At 36.1% G+C, this 21,642-nt stretch overlaps 1 protein-coding gene across 1 annotated transcript; it reads left to right on the forward strand.

Moving 5' to 3' along the window:
- The first annotated feature begins 2,859 nt into the window (after window positions 1–2,859).
- On the forward strand, window positions 2,860–14,950 carry LOC114330011 (U6 snRNA-associated Sm-like protein LSm7). The gene is made up of 2 exons (XM_050643123.1): window positions 2,860–3,132; window positions 14,522–14,950. The coding sequence occupies exons 1-2, from the start codon at window positions 3,103–3,105 to the stop codon at window positions 14,840–14,842; spliced, it is 351 nt and encodes a 116-aa protein (XP_050499080.1). The 5' UTR covers window positions 2,860–3,102; the 3' UTR covers window positions 14,843–14,950.
- Window positions 14,951–21,642: the final 6,692 nt, after the last annotated feature.

Consider the following 21,642-nt stretch of genomic DNA (forward strand, 5'->3'; position numbering starts at 1 on the left):
CTGCCAAGTATTATAAGGATACGCCAAATAGTTTTAAAGTACTGGGTACAAATAATTTTTAAATTTTAATCATATGAATCATATCGTAAATTAATCAAAATAAATGTGCCGTTTCATATTTAACTTCAAATACTCGAAAACTAATGACTTTGTCGTTACCAATGAAGAGTATATTATGTACGTAGAAAGTATTGGAGAATTCAGTGGCGTAGAATTTGAGAAGGGTCAACCGTTCACTATCCCCTGTCGTACGTCTCTGGTAGTAGCTATAAACGTTTGATTATCATAATAGGTCTGGATCCCGCGTATGAAAACAAAGTTGATTAATAGCAAGCTGAAAATTTGTTAATAGCTTAAGGGTGTCTAGTCGGATAAACTTTGATATATGGGAACACTGGAACAGGACAGTTTTAATTGTGTTTGAACAGGTTAAAAATTTGGAACGGTCAGACCACGAAAACGGCACATTTATTTTGTCCGACAGAATAGACTTAAACTCTCCGAACAGAGATTAAACTCTCATGCAAAAATCAGACTGCTATTTATCACCTGTCATAATTCCTGTCATTTGACATATTCTACATGTTCCACTTATTAAAACGCCCATTTGGTGACAAATACCAGTCTGGTTTTTGCATGAGAGTTTAATCTCTGTTCGGAGAGTTTAAGTCTGTTCTGTCGGACAAAATACATGTACAGTTTTCGTGGTCTGACCGTTCCAAATTTTTAACCTGTTCCACAATTAAAACTTCCTCTGTTCCAGTGTTCCCATATATCAAAGTTTGTCCGACTAGACACCCTTAAGCTATTAACAAATTTTCAGCTTGCTATTAATCAACTTTTTTTTCATACGCGGGATCCAGACCTATAATTTAGTAGGGTGTATAGCAGTCGCACTTTCTGCCAAGTATGAAAAGGAAACGTCAAATAGTTTTAAAATGCTGAGCAAAAAATTACTATATGGACAATTATTAATGAAACACCCTGTATAACATGTATTATGTTGCAATTGGAAAAATGTGTTTATACGCCCAATTTCGTAATAAAGTTAAAGTGGACTTTAAATTTTGGAATTGTAATAGTTAAAGGAAACTTTAAATTTAAAGTCCACTTTAACTTTGAAACCGAGCGGTAATGGTCAAACAAAATTTAAAAAAAAAATTAATCTGTTTGATACATTATATTTTTTTTATATTTTAATTTACTTTCAATTTAGTAGTTTTGTGTATAATAGGTTTGTTCTACCAAACAGTCAAACTTGTCAGAAACCGTCAGCAAACAGTTGGTCAGTGAGAGAACATAATACATTATAGTTTTTGATTTATACGTGAAAAACTAGTGCTATCCCCTCTACTCGCGCTGGTCCACTATTCGCTGATAGTTTCAAACCGTTTGAAACTGATGTTAGAACAAACCTATTAATGAATAATAATTAATAGTAAGTAATAATAATTAGTGAATCGACTTTTTTTACTTTAAAATATTTTTATGGTTTGTTTTTAAACCAGGAGGAGTACACTAAAAAGACAGATTCACACCCAAGAAAGTCACTAGAAAAATCACCAAATATATCTTCTTTTTGGTTTATTTAAATAAACAATTTTGGTTGACAAATAAAAATTAAAGGAATATAATGTAGAAAACACAAAAAACCGCCGATATTAATTATTAACCTTTGAAATACCTGTAGTGTCAAAATTTTATAAATGTCAATAGTGTCAAAATTTCATAACAATGAAGTAAACTTGCCTGACGTTGGAACACTTATTACAAACAAGCATTAGGCGTGGTAAATTTGCATAATTGAATCGTTTATTTCAGAAAGGGGTCAAGTCACAAAAACCTGCTTTTGAGAAAAATAAAAAAAAAACGTGTTTACATCCAACAAAATTTTTATTTATATAAAATAAAAATTCTCACTAATAACCTGTAATGTTTGTCAAAATGTATCGTATTTTTCAAAAATTTATCTTGTTAATTTGTTTAAGAAAAAAAAATAATTTGTTGCACTTGGCCCCTTTTGAAACAAAGTTGGTGTTTACATTCAACAAAAATTTTATTTATTATATAAAATAAAAATTCTCATTAATAACCTCTAATGTTTGTCAAAAAGTATTATATTTTTCAAAAATTTATCTTGTTAATTTGTTTAAGAAAAAAATAAATATTTTTTTGCACTTGGCCCCTTTCTGAAATAAAGTTGGTGGTTACACAATTTTTAAGCAAGGAGTCATGCGTTGAGTTGTTGCATGGCTCCTTTCTGCACTAAACGCTAATTTCTCTGCGCTGCCAAGGCAATACCAATGGCAGCAATTGATTCCTTTCTGCAACAAAAGCTGTATACCTCGTCCAATTTACTTACCGTTGCACGTCATCCGCGCCATAGCCTGTGACACGATACCAACACGAAATATCTAGGCGGTAGGTGTGCTCCCCTTTAGAATCATTTTGATTCTAAAAAAGAACACACCCACCGCCTAAATATTTCGTGTTGGTATCGTGTCACAGGCTATGGCGCGGATGACGTGCAACGGTAAGTAAATTGGACGAGGTATATTTACGTTTAAATTAAAAAATTCCACCAAAAACTCATTTTGTCAAAATTAGTCACTTGACCCCTTTCTGAATTCTGAAATAAACGATTCAATTCCTCTTGGTTTAAAAACAGACCATAGTAAATTTTGATGGGCGAAGTCAGCTCTGTAATTTATTTTGCGTGCAGTCATTTGTATATTTGGTTGCATACATCACTAGTTTTCCAGGTTAGTAGTGTCGGTTTATTTTGCAGTCATGTATGCAATAATAGGTGATTTTTAATTTTCATTATTTTGTATTTAGTATTATGATCGTTATCATTAATGAAAGCAAAAATACATCGAGTCAAAGAATACATCACCATCGAGTTAACTCGATGCAAAAACTCAATAAAAATGGCCACTATTGATACGGGAATTATCACACTGTCACACTTCATTTTCTTCGTGTTCTGTGCTTTTTTTAGCAACTTCATTTTTGATTTTGACAGCAAATAAAACATCTTTTTTATAAACATTTAAAAAAGTTGGGTTATAATTTTAAATTTTAATTTTAATTTAAGAACTAATGGCTTCATCAGGAGAAAAACGGGATAAGGTAATACGTTTTACTTATATTTAGAGTTAGATCAACCAAAATCCGGAAGTTCAATTTTAGAAATAACAAACAATAATAATTAGCCTTAAGATTCAATTGCTCTCTAATGCGGTTACAGTTTGTAGACATACGTAATTATAATTGTAATATATATATAGTTAGCCTAAATGAAATGCAATAGAAGTTTATTATGTAGTCTATTAGATAAATAAATTCAGCAACTTGTAACCTTCCAAATGATACTTAATCCTTAACAGGAGAGGTGCCGACTGAGAGACTGTAGCATAATCATATTCTAAGGATTATTGCGAACCACTCCACCCATCGGCATCATACAATCATACTTCATGTATTCCTAATAATATTGGTTAGTCCTGTCGCCAGGGGGGGTACAACGGCCTCCTGTATTCAGATGGACTTACCCAAGTTTTTTTTAAGTATTTTGACCTGTAGAACACGAATTTTTTGGGTAACAGTTGATCCGGATGTCGATAAGATTGTTATAAACCAAGAAGTTGAGGAATCACATAACAGCGATTTCTCGCAAAACAAAACGTTTTTTTGTATTTTTTGGGCCATCCTAACCAAAAAATGTTCCTACAGATTTTTTCGTAGGATGCATAGTTTTCGAGATAAACGCGGTTGAACTTTCAAAAAATCGAAAAATTGCAATATTTGAACCCGAATAACTTTTGATTAAAAAATAAAATAGCAATTCTGGTTACCGCATTTGAAAGTTCAGGTCAAATTATATCGATTTTAATTATTTGTATTGCTAAAAATTTATTATTTTATTGTTAAAAAAAGCTATAAACACCTAGTGCTTGAGTGATGTTCTCAATGATTTCTCATTTAAAATCGAACGAGTAGGTAGAAGAGGTAAAAGTGCAAGCGGGGCTATTTCTACGTAGCATGCATTAAAATGCATGTATTAGGCACGGGAAACACTATGTGTTTATAGCTTTTTTAACAATCAAAAAATAAATTTTTAGCAATGCAAATATTCAAAACAGATATAATTTGACTCAAACTTTTAAAGGCGGTAAGCAGAATTGCTATTTTATTTTTTATTCAAAGGTTATTCCTGTTCAAAAATTGCAATTTTTCGATTTTTTGAAAGTTCAACCGCGTTTATCTCGAAAACTATGCATCCTACGAAAAAACTTGTAGGAACATTTTTTGGTTAGAATGACCCAAAAAATACAAAAAAAATGTTTTGTTTTGCGAGAAATCGCTGTTACGTAATTCCTCAACTTCTTTGTTTATAACAATCTTATCGACAACCGGATCAACTGTTACCCAAAAAATTCGGGTTCTACGGGCCAAAATACATAAAAAAAACTTGGGTAAGTCCATCTGAATTAAGAAGGCCGTTGTATCCCCCTGGCGACAGGACTAGGTGGTTTAGCAGTCGCCTGATTTGGAGGGAGAAATATTCACTCCTTGCAAAGTTACCATAAAAATTTAGTTTTTACTAGTCTGTCAGGCGGCACGTTTCTGTTCGTGTGACTAATTACGTTAAATGCGTACAGTACATTTTTTATAATATCAGTTGTTTTCTTCATTCTTGTTTAAGTTGGACAATTTTCTAGCGTTTTCAGCTAAAAAAAAATACATATTTGAAGTATTTCCTTTTTTTTTCTGTAACAATAAATGAAAGGTTTTTTGGCATTTTTCGGATTTTAAATCGCTTATAACTTTAAAACTATTAACTTTTGAGAAAAATGTCAAGGAACTTATTTTATTTAGAATATCCCAAAGAATCTACAAAAAATATTTTTCGTAGGAAAATAATAGATTTTTAAAATAGAGCTCACCGCACTGGCAAAAAAATAGGATAAACACGTATATTTAACAATTAAAAAACAACGGTATAAATTAAGGTTAGATGCGATCACTCTTCAGAATCTTGAAGCTGAATGTTTAATCTTCAATTTAAGTATCTGGCAACTTCAAAAATACTTATTTAAATATGAGTTTTTAAGCCTCAAAAATGCGTATTTTCGCATTTTTCATATTTTAAATCGCCTATAACTCGAAAACTATCAATTTTTAAGAAAAAATACAAGATACCTTTCTTATTTAAAATAATCCAAAAAACCTATAAAGATATGTTCCAGAGCAAAAAAAGGTGATCTTTTGTATTTGTTTAAAAAAATTGTTTGAACAATTTATGCCCAAAAATTCCGCCCGGCACCCTTTAGATTTGTTTAAAGGGGACATTTTTGAATAGGAATCCACAAAGAAATCGAATCAGAAATTTTTTCAGACAGGACCGGTCTCACCACATGTACTATTAGCCCAAACCCAAAATGTGCGATTCTCAACCAAAATCTACCGAACAATTCAAATATCCCGTTAAAATTGTCATCTATTGAATGGTTTACGAGTTATAAGACTTTATAGGTCTGGATCCCGCATATGAAAAAAAAGTTGTTTAATAGCAGCTGAAAATTTGTTAATGGCTTAAGGGTGTCTAGTCGGATAAACTTTGATATATGGGAACACTGGAACAGGGTAGTTTTAATTGTGGAACAGGTTAAAAATTTGGAACGGTCAGACCACGAAAATGGCACATTTATTTTGTCTGACAGAATAGACTTAAGCTCTCCGAACAGAGATTAAACTCTCATGCAAAAATCAGACTGCTATTTATCACCTGTCATAATTCCTGTCATTTGACATATTCTACATGTTCCACTCATTAAAACGCCCATTTGGTGATAAATAGTCTGATTTTTACATGAGAGTTTAATCTCTGTTCGGAGAGTTTAAGTGTGTTCTGTCGGACAAAATACATGTGCCGTTTTCGTGGTCTGACCGTTCCAAATTTTTAACCTGTTCCACAATTAAAACTTCCCCTGTTCCAGTGTTCCCATATATCAAAGTTTGTCCGACTAGACACCCTTAAGCTATTAACAAATTTTCAGCTTGCTATTAATCAACTTTTTTTTTCATACGTAGGATCCAGACCTATTAGAGATTTACGGCATGCTAGAGATGCCAACGACTAAATCCGTGTTTTACGATTTTCATGTATGACAGGCCAGGCGACCTGTGGGTAAAATTGTTAGTAAATTTATATGAGTTGTAATGATGTCATGTATTTCATGACAATGACCGCAAAGGCTTAATATATTTTTAATTTATTTACTGTACCATATACTTATTAACATATGTATACGGTAAAACATTAATAAATAAATTTCAAAAATTGATTTACACAGATATTATCTCTTTAAAAAACGGTAGTCTGTCGGACAGCATGTCTCCATTCGTATGCTAAAATGAGGTCTCTCCAATTAGTGGGTTAACCTAATGTACAGAAGAATGATGGAAAGACAAGTTAAAGTGTTCCTTTTACTCTCTGAAATTTCTGAAGTTAATGTCATTTTTAATTTGATTTCCTGTGGCTTTTGTTTAGGCAATACGTAAAGTATCCTTAACAATAGTAACCTATACTTATTGTACGGTTATAGAGTATATTCCCATAGGTAAGCTGGTTAAGAGTAGATAACGATTTTTCATATGTAATTTAAAGTATTATCTGCATAAATGGCACAAAGAATATTTGCTACGAGAGGTATATGGTTCAAAATGCATACAGTATCACGACTAATAAGTTATGTTCACATACATGTAGAGTACTTACAGTTTTATTCCTTGATGACGTGTCACATCAGAGCTCTGATTGAATTCCATAATCCATTTGGTTCATTTGTAAGGCACTCACTAATACGCTAAATAAATCATCGTCGATAATACTGAGCAGATTGAATTATCTGAGCGGTATAAAACGATAGCAAAAAAAAGCCGGTAAAATGCGGCCTTTTTACGAATAGCGGGAGCGTCGATAGATTAGAGATGATTCTCGTTAGGAAGCTTTTGACGATCTGCCCCGGCGAGGGGTTCAAATGCGAGTCTCAACAATAACCTGGAGTTTCCAGAAAGGTTACATAAATACTACTTGAATTTTAAGTAATCAGTAGTACAGGGGCGTAACTAATTATTTTAGTGAGCCGTGTATAATATATTTATTGTACATATTGCCGGGGGCGACAGGCGAGAGAGATGGCCTATATCACCTCGAAGAGAGGGGATTGGCAAAGATGTGCACAACGATAAGAAATGTTTGAAGAAATTAGAGTTTATATACACAAGGGGTAACAACGATAAAATGGAGGAAAACGATAAGTTTTCCCCCTAGGGATAGATTTTAATCTTCCAGGGGAATCACAGCGATTTTCGTAATACCACGAAGAAAATCACCGTGAGTAGTGTGAATCTTGACAGTACGAACTAGACCATCCTTACCAGGCAATACATCTATTACCCTGGCAGTTGGCCATAAGAGTGGAGGAGTACCATCCTCCTTCAACAGAACCAAATCCCCGATCTTGACAGGGTCAGTAGGGTCGGTCCATTTATTTCTTTGCTGCAGGAGGCAAAGATAGTCTTTTTTCCACAATTTCCAAAATTGCTGTTGAATTTTACTAATACGCTGAAAAAGATTCAACCTATTTTCAGGTATCTCTGAAACACTTGGTTCAGGGGGCGCGGTTAAACTTCTTTGAACTAAGAAGTGAGCTGGAGATAGGAAAGCGAAGTCATTGGCGTCAGACGACATCCTAGTGATGGGTCTCGAATTTAGAATAGCCTCGATTTGGCATAATACTGTGTTAAACACTTCAAAGGTGAAGTGGGAATTTCCTATAATTCGATAGAGGTGATACTTCACACTCTTTATTCCTACCTCATGGAGGCCGAATTGATGGGGGTTGCGGGGAACACCCATCTTGAAAGTTATGGAGTTTTGAGTACAGAATTCCTTAATCTGTTCCGAATTATTTTGATTTAAGAAAAAATCATAGAATTCGCGCATTTCATTTTTTGCCCCATGGAAATTTGTGGCATTGTCGCTCCAAATAATACTGGGCGTGGATCTTCTGGCAATAAACCTTTTCAGAGTAAGAATATAGGCTTCTGCGCTTAATCCTGTGACGAGTTCGATATGAACACATTTAGTGCTCATGCAAATGAAATAGGCTACGTATGCTTTGTAAAGCGGTGCCTTCCTCAAATGTGAGGACTTAATTAAGAAGAACCCCCCATAGTCCACTGAGACGACTTGGAAGGGTCTAGTGGGGAGTACACGATCGGGATGCATATCTGCCATCTGTTGAACAGAATTGGGTGTCATGAATCGGAAACAGTTTACACACTTACGAATTAAGCGTTTAATCTGTCTTAATCCGTCAATTGGCCAGTACTTCATTTTGACATACGAAAGTACTGTTTGCGCGCCTGAATGTAATAACTTATGATGAGCTTGAGTCAAGATTAGTTCTACAACTCGACATTTAGAAGGAAGTAGAATGGGGTGTTTTTGATTATACGATATGGGGGCGTGTCGGAGACGTCCTCCCACACGAATCAGCCCATCATTATGTTGTAGGAAGGGGTTGAGTTTACGAATGGCTTTATTGGTCACGAGTTTAGCATTTTTCAATTCAAGAATCTCTTTTTTAAAGTAGATACTTTGGATATACCTGATGATCGCGTGATCAGCGATCTCCATTTCGGGTGGCGTCAATATATCCGTATCTCGTGGAGAGTTATTTATTTTCTTTTTAATATTACTGATGAATCTAAAAAGATAAGCGACAATTCTTTGAATTTTACGAAAAGAAGAAGATTTAGCGAATAGATTTTCAAAGGTGTCGTTGAGTTCGTGATTTGTTGCTATGTTTGAGACAACTAACTTCCTTAATTCAGGAAGATCATCCTGAAAATGAGGAATTTGATGAAGAGAAAAATCGATGGGATTGTCTCTAATAAAGCTAGGTCCGCATAACCAGTCTTCGGTGGTCTGGGGATTATCAAAGACATTTATCCCTCTGGAAGCGGGGTCAGCGATGTTTTCGTGACTTCTGACGAAATGGAAATCACAAGGAAAAGTTTCCAACAAGGAATTGACCTTTTGAATTCTGTTTTGTACAAAAATGTTCCAAATGTGTTTTTTAGAAAGTATCCAAGACAAGGCAATTGTAGAGTCAGCAAAGAGATGAGATGAAGATATACTCAAATTTTTCTTGAAGATGTGAAAAAGTCTATGAGCCAGAGTGACTCCCAACACTATTCCACAAAGTTCCAATTTGGGGATGGTGAGTTTATTTTTTAGCGGAGAAATTTTGTTTTTAGAAGCGATAAGCCGCGACGATACAGAAAAGTCTGAGTATGTCGCTTTGAGATACACACAAGTGCTGTATATTTTTTCCGATGCGTCGGTGAAAATAATTAATTGAACATCAACAACTTTCTTTTGTAAAAGTAAGCATCGAGGTACCTTGACCTCTTCTATAGTTTTGAATGTCGATAAGAGGTTTTGCCAATTTTTCATAATGATGGGTGAGTCAATGGGTTGATCCCAGTCCAGTTTCTGGGACCATATTTCCTGTATCAAGAGCTTAGCGTTCACAAGAACAGGGGATAACCATCCTAGCGGGTCATACAAAGTAGCAATGTAGGAGAGAATAGTACGTTTAGTAACAACATTAGCCAATTTGAAGATAGGAGTTTTAAACGAAAAGTGGTCGCGTTCTGAATCCCAGAATATGCCTAAGACTTTATCAGATCCCGTGAAGTTAAGACTGACTTCAGAGACGGGATTTAAATTGTGTTGAGACAGAAATTCTGAAGAACTGCAGTTCCACTTGTGGAGGAGGAAACCATGGGTTTCTAGCAAAGAAGTTAATTGTTCGAAAAGACAACTTAATTCATGAAGACTGTCAGCACCGCTGATCAGGTCATCCATATAGATAGATTCTTGCAGAACACTAGTAGCAAGTTCGTGGGTATGTTTGTTGTTGTCAGCGATGTGCTTGATAACTCTTTGAGCGATAAATGGGCTACTTGGGAGCCCGAAGGGTAATCTTTGAAATTGATAGCACCGTAAAGGCTGCTGAATATTGTCCCTAAAGAGAAAATTTAACAGAAATGTTTCAGTGGGACAAATGGCGATTTGTAGGAACATAGCCTTGATGTCGCCTACTAGTGCGAATTTAAACTGACGAAACTTAGCGAGAATGTCAAAAAGTTCATGTTGGACGACATAACCTTTGTCTATGACGTCACTGAGGGAGATTCCCGTAGACGATTTATTGTTTGGATCGAAAACTATACGAGTGGAAGTAGTAGAGTTGGATTTGAAAACGGGAAAGTGAGGGAGAAAGTAATTAGGTTTACCTGAGTCATTTAGCATTTTTAACGGCACTTGAATTATTTGTCCGTTATTGAGATATTCCGATATAATGTCCTGATATTTTTCCAATAAATCAGGGTTGAGTTGAAAACGTTTCTCGAGACTGAGAAAACGTCTTTTTGCCGAGAGAAACGAATTTCCCATGTCTATATCTTCGATAGGGAGTTTGAGATTGAGTGTGGACTCATATCGTCCATTGGGGAGAACATTAACATGTTTTACAAAATTAATTTCAGCGGGGTGATCATTAATGAGATCGGTGTTCTGAGGAGCGGCTTCTTCCAGCTCCCAGAATTTTTGTAAATGATCGGATAGTTCCTCGTTGGACACTACCGGCTCATTTACGGCGGAAGGAGTGTTATGAGAACAACAAGTAACGAGAGAGTTTGAATAAAATTCCAAAGCCTTTTTAGTATTTTTCGACTTAAGAGCAAAGTCTGGAACTGACCCTGATATCGTGTACCCGAGTAGAGTGCGTTGAAGAACGGGAAGACCTTTTCCCAAACGAATTATTTCAGGTTGAATGATATCGTTATACAGGTCTGCACCGAGCAGGATACCAATTGGGGATGTTACATGGAACATCGGATCACCTAATGGTATCTCTGAGGGTATGTTTAGTTTGCTCGCCGAAATAGAAATTTGAGGAAGCGGATTTGTTATCTTTGGGAGTACAGAGCACGAGATGTCAAAAGGAACGTCGTTAGCGACAGCGAAAATTGTTGTATCTACAATAGATTGAGACGAGGATGAGGTGGAGTTAATTCCATTGATCCGTAATTTTCCATCTCTAGTGGTGAGTGACAGTTCCTTTACGAGGTCAGCACTAATAAATGAAACCTGTGAGGCCGAGTCTAAAAGTGCCTTTGCGAAGACCCTCTTGCCGCTAGGAGCGACAAGATAGACCTGGAGTGTGCTTAATAACACCAAATGATTATCAAGCGAGGCTGCAGATAGAGCCATTGAATGTGGAGTCGAATTTTGAAGATTAACTTCCGTTTCAGGAGCTCTAACATGTGAGGGCCCCTGTTGTGAATTACCCTGTGTATGGGAGTTATTTGAGATAGCGGTTTTATTATGATTATTTGAGTTGTGTTGGCCAACAGCCGCGGAAGGGTTACTATGACCCGTTTTGTCGAAATGGAGCAACGTGTGATGACGAGATTTACAAACTATGCAAGAGAATTTGGATTTACACTGATCGAGCATGTGAGACCCAAGACAATTAATACAAAATTTATTTTGTTTGACAAAACTAAAACGTTCTTTAGAATTCAACTGCTTGAACTGAGGACAAGAGTAGATCGAGTGAGAGTCGTTGCAATAGGAACATTTCTTAGGACCTAAGCGAGGCGAAAGGTTACTGGTAGAAGTGTCTGAGGCTAGGTGTAAAGAGTGTCTGGAAGTAGTAGTCGATTTTGGTTTTGATTGAGATTGAATATTCTCAAGATGAACAACGCGTGTCTCGATTTCCCCTAGAAAATGGACAAAATCAGGGGTAGCTTGGCTACCACCGGATTGGAACTCAAGAGCCCTAATGGTAGGTGCGTCGAGTTTCTGAGTAGCGATATGTATGAGAAGTAAATGCAAGAGATCTGAAGGGGGCCTATTCAAGTTCAATAGGGCCTTGAAATTATTTGACATGACCGTATGAAAATTTCTTAATTGTGAGTGATTTGCGTTTCCAGAAATAGGAGGCGCATCAAGAATTTGAGAGATGAGAGTTTTGATAAGCGATTTAGAGTTGGCGTACCTTTGTGTCAGGTTATCCCGGGCTATTTTGTAATTGTCACCTGTGAGTGGGATATGCTCGAGAAGCGTCAAAGGCTCGGAAGTTAGAAAACTTTTGAGGTAAATGAGTTTTTCCAGATCACTTAATGTAGTATCAGATCCTATTATTGTATCAAAGGTCTCAATGAATGAATTGTATTCAGTAACTAAGCCACTAAATGGTTTTAACTGAATACGAGGGAGGTTTACTGTTCGTTGCCTAGCCATAGACTGTGAGGTTAGAGAAGAATTAGGGTCAAATTGGAGGGAGGGGGTAGCAGTCACATTAGAACTTTCAATGACCTCTAACCTTTCTTCCAATAGAGAAATTGTATCCAAATATTTATCAAAAACCACAGAGGAATCAGTAGAGGGGGTAGGTTCCTCGGGGATCGTCTCCAGCACATTTTGAGCATCGCGGAAAAGTCCGTAAGAATGTTTGAGTTGTGAAATTATTTCACGAATTTTATATTTGTTTAGAGAATTAAGAGTTGTGGGAACCGAATCAGCCAACTTGGTTATATCAAGTTTTGCGGTGAGCCTCTGTCGGTTATATTTTGATCGGTCAGCCATGTTGCGAGAATGTGAGATTAGATAGATTATTTGCAAATGTCTAAACCTATAAATCGATGCGAAAATGAGAGAATATGTACAATATATTATATATTACACGTTTAATAGTGTGAGATTGGCTTAATAGTATCACCCTGTATGAGCGCAGATTAGTATATGAAATGCAAAACTATAAAATTTCAAAATATATGCAATTTTCCAAAATGGGTATTTTTCAGCAAGTGTGAGACACCCTTAACAAGTATTTAAATTAATTAAATTGAAGGAAAAAACAATTATTTATTTTCTATAGTTTTCTAGAAGTGTAAAATGAGCTTAAGCGAAGCTAAATGTAGCAAAAACTTACAATTTATGCAAGAAAACAAAATTATTTTTAATAATTTTTGTAACCTGTGAACCAGGCTTAATCGGATTCAAAATTATAAATTTAATTTAAATCAAAAGGTTGAACAAACAATGTTAAAATTATAACACCCGTACTATCAGCCAAGAAATGAGTACACTTTTTGTATACTATAAACAGAAAAATATATTTACGAAAATAAAATAATGTAATATATGCAAATATTTTTTCATACAAACAAAACGACTCCTTTATTTGAACAAAGCAAGTAGTTTCTGAAATTGCACGTGTAGACCGGGCTTAACAACCTACCAGCTATTGTAGAGACGTGCTGGGTTAAATACTGAGAATTTGAGTGCAGAAAGAGAGGAATATTTTATTTTTGTGCCGGGGCGGCGTGGCTTGGAAATTTCCAAATGCAACAGAAAGACACTATAAATGAAAAACCGTTATTCTCAGAATAGAGATTATCAAAATATGCAAATACGAAGGACCTTGAGGATTTAATTAATAAATAATTAATATGATACGGCTCGATGGAACAGAAATGTTAAGGCAATACGTAAAGTATCCTTAACAATAGTAACCTATACTTATTGTACGGTTATAGAGTATATTCCCATAGGTAAGCTGGTTAAGAGTAGATAACGATTTTTCATATGTAATTTAAAGTATTATCTGCATAAATGGCACAAAGAATATTTGCTACGAGAGGTATATGGTTCAAAATGCATACAGTATCACGACTAATAAGTTATGTTCACATACATGTAGAGTACTTACAGTTTTATTCCTTGATGACGTGTCACATCAGAGCTCTGATTGAATTCCATAATCCATTTGGTTCATTTGTAAGGCACTCACTAATACGCTAAATAAATCATCGTCGATAATACTGAGCAGATTGAATTATCTGAGCGGTATAAAACGATAGCAAAAAAAAGCCGGTAAAATGCGGCCTTTTTACGAATAGCGGGAGCGTCGATAGATTAGAGATGATTCTCGTTAGGAAGCTTTTGACGATCTGCCCCGGCGAGGGGTTCAAATGCGAGTCTCAACAATAACCTGGAGTTTCCAGAAAGGTTACATAAATACTACTTGAATTTTAAGTAATCAGTAGTACAGGGGCGTAACTAATTATTTTAGTGAGCCGTGTATAATATATTTATTGTACAGCTTTCTTCTTTTTGATTTGGTGTTTCAGTTTATTAAGTATATCTTTTAAAAATTATTTTACCATGACAATTAACTGACTAGTGTGAAGCCATTACAATTGGCAGTTATTAGTTTTGTTATTAAATATTTTATGTATTGTGTTTATTCTTATATCTCCTTATAGGAGATTGATAATTGATAAAAATATTATTAGGTTGGTCTAATTCTATATGTATTACAATTACTGCCCCAGCTTGTATCTGTAGTATTATATTTATATTTTGTAGGCGGCGGCTTCAGCGGGTGACCAGAAAGAGAAAAAGCGCAAAGAATCCATTCTAGATCTATCCAAGTACCTTGAAAAAACTATAAGGGTTAAATTTGCTGGAGGTAGAGAAGCTAGTGGAGTTCTAAAAGGTTATGACCCTCTTCTAAACCTTGTATTAGACAATACCTCCGAATATTTACGTGACCCAGATGATCCTTACAAACTTATAGAAGATACAAGACAGTTGGGACTTGTGGTTTGTAGGGGAACTAGTGTTGTGCTCATATGTCCAATGGATGGTATGGAATCGATTCAGAATCCCTTTATTTCACAAGATTGATATAGGATTAGTTGTTAATGTTAACATTCATTTACAATAATTTTATGTAATATAATTGATAAGTTATAATTTAAGTCTGAATAAATATTCCATAATACACAAGAAAAATTAATTGTATAATTTTAAGATAGATGATAGATAGTAATATAATATAATAATAAAATTCGACGAATATTAATAAATTCCATAACAAAAACTATTTTTTCAATATAATGAGAAAACTTTTTGTGATGACAATACTAATATACTGCTTGGGATAAAAATGCTAAGATATTCTATTTTATATAATATCCTTTTATATGGAGTTGAGACTGGGACACAGACATTGAACATTAAAAACCTAGAAGCATTTGAAATTTAGTGCTACCAATGCACTTGAAACTCAAAAAGATAGTAAGACGTAAAAATAAACCATCAGTTGATTATACGAAATTAGGAAAAACAGAAATACATCAAAAAATGATCCAACAAGTCAACCCAAATCTAACACAAGTAGAAGAAGAAATTTTAACATCAGAAGATGTCAATGAAAAATGGAATAAAATACAGAAGGCATTGCTAAAGGCTGGGGAAGAAAATTTCTTGCAAATACAAATAAAAAGCAGAAGTGGATGACTTCGGAAATTCTAGCATTAATGGAAGATAGGAGAAAAGCCAAAGAGAGAAATGAACTAAAATACAAAGAACTACAAAATAAAATTAAAGTAGAGATTAAAAAAGGCCAAGAAAAAGTGGTTAACAGAACAATGCAAAGAAATAGAAGAGTATGACAGAAAATACGGCAGTTTTAATATGCATAAAAAAATAAAAGAACTAACAAGTACCAAAAAGCGAGCACACTATGGGATACTTGAAGATTTTTTTTATGGCATGGACTTTATACTTAAAGATGATAACGGTAAACTCATCGCAGACATCAAAGATAAATTAAGGTTTTGGCAGGAATACATAATGAAACTATTCGACGATGATAAAATGATACAAGAAGAACCACAGGAACAAACAGGACCGAAAATAATAATGTGCGAATTAGAACAGGCAATTAGAAATTCAAAGACCGCAAAAGCAGTAGGCCCAGATCAGATACCCACTGAGCTAATTAAATGCATTGACGAAGAAGCATTGCATATACTTTTAGATCTGTTCAACAAGGTATATACAACAGGAGTAATACCCCAGGATCGGTTGCTGTCCACATTTGTAACACTACCAAAGTCAATACATGCGACAGAATGCTCCCAGTACAAACAATTTCTTTAATAAGCCACACACTTAAGATATTTCTCAAAATAATACATGGAAGACTACAAAAAAATAGAGGAAGATATAGATGACACCCAGTTTGGTTTTTTTTTTTTGGAGGTCGTCTGACATATGTCTCCGATGGCACTGCAGCCTCATGGGCTTATTGTGCCAACCATCCTACCTTTTATGTCACCCAATCCACAAGCTTGGTTCCACGTACCAAATTGTACATCCCTAGCATGGGTTGGGTGGCATATTCTGCTGGACTTAATTTTGGTTGTCCATAAATAGCCTGCCTTTTGTGATCCAAAGCCTCACACTCGTACAGTACATGATATGCTGTTTCAGTTCCCCTACTGCACAGTCTGCAGTTAAGGTTCCCTTCGTACAGCCCAATTCTATTCAGGTGTCCTTTCAGGGCACAGTGACCCGTGAGAAGACCTGTAATTATGCGGAGCTGACTCCTATGTAATTTTATTAGTTCCTCAGCTCTCCGTTTTGAGGGTTCCCTTATTAAGGGCCTCCCGTGTCGCTGACCAGGTACGTTCCCCCAGTATTCTTTGTGTTTGTTTTTGACCCATTCCCTGACTTGTCCCCTAATTATTGTTTTAGGTACTCCTAGAGCAGGTTCTGGGCCAAAATATAAAGTTGATGAACCGTTCCTTGCCAGCTCATCTGCTTTCTCATTACCGTCTATCCCGGTGTGTCCTGGCACCCAGAATAGAGTTACACTATTTCTTTCGGCCAGTTCTTGCCGGCATTCCCATACCAGCCTTGACGTCACTTTCGGGCTCATTAGTGCCTTCAGTGATGCTTGGCTGTCTGTGAGTATATTGATCCGTCTATTTTCATAGGCCCTCAAGTTGTTCATTGCGACACATTGCAGAATTGCGTACATTTCCGCTTGAAACACAGTTGTGTATGTTCCTAGTGAGAAACAGTCCTACATTCTCTGTTTCACTAAAAATACCGGCTCCAGTGCCTTCATCGGTTTTTGATCCGTCTGTATACCAGATCGTTCCCCTGATTTTGCTACTGATGCTGTTCCATTCCCTTCGGTCATTGATTTCTATTCCGAAGTTCCTATTAAATGTGTATTTTGGTACCATGTGGTCAGTGTATGTATCAGATATACTTACCCCACCATGGTTCCAAATCTGATTATGCCCAAGGTCCTCGTATTTATCCCTTGGTTTTCCTTGCAGCCTGTATGCTCCCATCCTCGCTTCCCCTGTGATAAATATATCAAGAGGGGGTAGGTCTAACAGGGTTTCCAGTGCCGCCGTCGGTGTTGTTTTTATTGCTCCCATTATTCCCAAGTATGCAAGTCTTTGTATCCTGCTTATCTTGTTTATAGCGGTTCTTTGCTGCATCTTTGTCCACCATACCAAGGATGCATATGTTATCATGGGTCTCACTATCGTTGTATATGTCCAGTACGCCATTTTCGGACAGAGTCCCCATGTTTTTCCATGTGTGCGTCTGGTCAGCATTATAATGTCGCCTCCGCTCTTTTAATTACTCTTTCAAGCTGTCGGTTCCAGGTAAGTTCTGGGTCCAGTATAACCCCTAGATACTTTACCTCTTTAGACAGCTCCAATTGTTCACCATTAAGGATCAGAGGCCCTAAGTCCTCCAGCTTCCTTCTTCTGGTGAACGCAATTGTGACTGTTTTGGAAGGACTGACTCTCAGCCCTTCTTCCTCAGTCCATTTGGTGACAATATTAAGGGCCTGCTGCATGCGTTCCCTTACTATGTTTTGGAATTTTCCCTGAACAAGGACTACCAAGTCGTCTGCATAGCCCAGGGTTTCATGGCCGTTCAATTCCAGGGACTCAAGCAAATCGTCCATGACAAGGTTCCATATTAGCGGGGACAGAACACCTCCCTGCATACACCCTCGTCGGACCTGGGCGATAATGCTCTCCCCTAGAATGGACGTATATACGAGTCTCTGTTGTAGCATGTGGTCTATCCACTTGCAACAAATTTCATCGATCCCTTTTCTCCTCGATGCTCTTGAGATTGTCTCTAAGGATATGTTATTGAACGCTCCTTCTATGTCCAAAAAGGTCGCTAATAGTACCTCTTTGTGCTTGAGAGCATATTCAGCTTTTTCTACAAGCTGATGTAATGCTGTCTCTGTTGACATTCCTGCTCTATATGCATACTGGTTCTTATGTATCGGTCTGTTTTCCAATACGCCATCTCGTATATGCCTATCTAGCAGTTTTTCTAGCGTCTTAAGCAGAAAAGACATAAGACTTATTGGTCTCAGAGACTTTGCCCCATATCCTGTCCAGTTTTTCCAGGTTTTGGTATAAAAGATACTCTGATCATTCTCCATGCCTTTGGAATATATCCTAGAGCCAAACTGCTCCGAAGCACTGTACATATTCTATTTGCCAGAAGGTCGGATCCCTTCTGCAACAGTACTGGATAAATCCCATCTAATCCTGGCGATTTATAAGGTTCGAATGAGTGTAATGCCCATTTTACTTTTTCCCCAGTTACTACTTTCTTTGCTGCCTGCCATTTCTCCTTGGATGCCCACAGAGGGGTATCTAGTTCTGATTTCTGGCAGTTCTTTAAAGTTAAGTCTGTAACTTGGGAACCAGGGAAGTGGACTTTCAGCAGTTCTCTAATAGTTCCTTCCCCTGTTTCTGTGTACTCATCGTTTTCTGTTTGGAGAGTATATATCGGGCTCTGAGGTCCTTTTGAGAGAATATTATGGAGTTTGGTTTCAGAGGAGGACTGGGAACGAGAGAGGCTCTGTTCGATTTTAACGTTCTCGCGCAAAGACGACTAGATATGAACCAAGATCTCTATGTCTGCTTTATAGATTATCAAAAGGCTTTTGATAGAGTACGACATCAGAAACTCATAAAACTTTTAAAAGAGAAGAATGTGGACAGTCGAGATATACGGGTTATTGTCAATCTGTACTGGAATCAAAAAGCAACGGTTAAAATCGAAAATGTCGACACAGAGGCCATAAAAACCAAGAGAGGTGTTAGACAGGGTTGCGTATTGTCTCCATTGTTATTCAATCTGTAGAGAGAAGCTATTTTTAAGGAAGCAATATCAGAGGAAGAACAGGGTATATCAATAAACGGAAAAATCTTGAACAACATAAGATTCGCAGCAGACGACACCGCTATTTTTGCAGACAGTCTAGATGCACTGCAACTATTAGTAAATAGATTACATCAAGTCAGTATGGACTATGGACTACAAATGAACGTTAAGAAAACCAAGTTCATGATTATTTCTAAGCAACATACAGTAGGAAGGTTGGATATTGAGGGAAAACAAGTAGAAAGAGTGAATAAATACAAAAATCTGGGAACCTGGGTAAATGAAAACAATGACCAGGGTAGAGAAATCAGGACACGCATTGAAATTGCAAGACAAGCATTTATAAAAATGAAAAAGATGTTTGTTAATCGAGAGCTGAGGATAAGAGCCTTAAGATGCTACGTGTTCTCGAATTTGTTGTATGGAGTGGAAAGCTGGACACTAAAAGTAGAAAATATAAAGAAGTTGGAAGCCTTTGAGATGTGGTGCTATAGAAGAATTTTGAAAATACCATGGATCCAACGAGTGACAAATGCAGAAGTGTTAAGAAGGCTGCAAAAGGATTGCGAGGTGATAAAGAACATCAAAACAAGAAAGCTAGAATATTTAGGCCACATTACCATAGGCGCGAAATATGAGATATTAAGGCTCATAATGCAAGGTAAAATAAAGGGTAAACGATCTATAGGTAGAAGAATTTCCTGGCTGAGAAACTTAAGAGAGTGGTATAGTTGCAGCTCAGTAGATCTTTTCAGAGCAGCCGCCAATAAGGTATGGATAGCTGTGATGATAGCCAACCTCCGATAGTAGAAGGAACTACAAGAAGAAGAAGAATGTATTCTGAAAATATCAAGTAGGGGCATCATTGGGCGCATGAAATTTTGATTGGGGGGGGGGGGGGGCAAGCATTATATACAATACATTATGTATTGTATACACATGCAACGGTGGAAAATTGTGTCGAGCACGCTTGATTAACAATTAAAAAACAAAGAAGTTTTGAATATTGTATTGCAAAAAACTCTTCGGAATTTCGTCAATCGATGTTTAAAGAATATCTACCTACGTTGGCAACATTCAAATCTTCAGTTTTTCACATAGTTTTTGAGGGTTAAAAATGGCCGATTTCGCAATTTTTAATCGCTTATATGTCAAAAACTATCAACTTTAGAGAAAAGTTACTAAAGACCTTTTCTGTTTGAAATGATCCAAAAAACCTAAACAAACTTTGTTCCGTGCAAAAAAATAATTTTAGGAGAAAAACAAAAAAAAACGTTTAAAAATTTTTTGACCCACTTATGGTCCTGGCCAGGGCCGCGTTTAGGTCAATTGACGCCCTAGGCAATTCTCTAGTAGCCGCCCTTCAAGCATGTACAATTTTTGCGAAAAAAAAATGCAAGAATACATAAAAATTGTCATTCCAGTTCGATCACATCAGATTTCTTTCTTGATTTTTCTTTGGAAAAATCATCTATAATGTCGTCATAATTTATTGCCTTTGTTACGTCACTTTCTATGGACAAAATCGACAAATTGTTAAGACGTTCTTGCGTCATACTTGATCGGAAATTATTTTCATGACTATTTTAAATTCTTGACATTTTCGAAAATGACCTTTCAGCGGACACGTTGGTTGGCAACTGGGAGGCACAAATAAATGCGCAAAGCAATATAAAAATTAGGGAAAATATCTTTCAATCCACTCTTCTTTAAATATTTAGAATGTCAATTGGTGATTGGTGATTTTATTGAATTATCCAAATGAACCTTTAAGTGGATGCATTCATGTATGAATGATGTAGGTATTTATTAGTGCAGTCAGTGGCTGCGAATTCCATCCTACTGCATCAATTTACTTGATATTTTCACTGTAAGTAGGGAATAGCTCAAGAAACAAAGTTTACGCTATATCCTATGACGCTTTTAACTTAGGGGTGGTTCCCATCCGTTCTCGGGGGCAGAAATTTTTTTTATCAAACTAACACCGGAAGTGGCCAGAGAACCTAATTCTAAGTAATAACTGTTTTATAATTTTTTTTGAAAACTCAATACTTTTTGAGTTATTCGTGGTTAAAAATTTGCCATTTTCATTGAAAAATGACACTTTTCGGAGACTGTTTTTTTGGGAATACCATAAAAATTGTGCATCTAACGAAAAAAACTATATAAAACATTTATGTAGTTTATGAAAAATCAAAGAGATTCATTTTTTCATAAATCTTCTAGTTTTAATAAAAAAAGAGATGTTAGCTCTAGGTGAAAAAAGATTTTTTCTGGTACATGTTCAAATCGGTGTATTCAACTTAAAATAACAGAGAAATTGTCGATTTTAGGGGTATAATGCTACAAATACCTTTTGTAGTGCTTGAAAAGACCTTTAAAACGAGAACTGTTAAATGTCGGTTACATTCAAACTAAGCGAGATATGAGATATGGTGCAAAAAAACTTATGACTAATGTATTTTAAGGAAAAATGA

This window comes from Diabrotica virgifera, chromosome 2, assembly GCF_917563875.1.
Source record: "Diabrotica virgifera virgifera chromosome 2, PGI_DIABVI_V3a".
Classification (NCBI taxonomy): Eukaryota; Metazoa; Arthropoda; class Insecta; order Coleoptera; family Chrysomelidae; genus Diabrotica; species Diabrotica virgifera.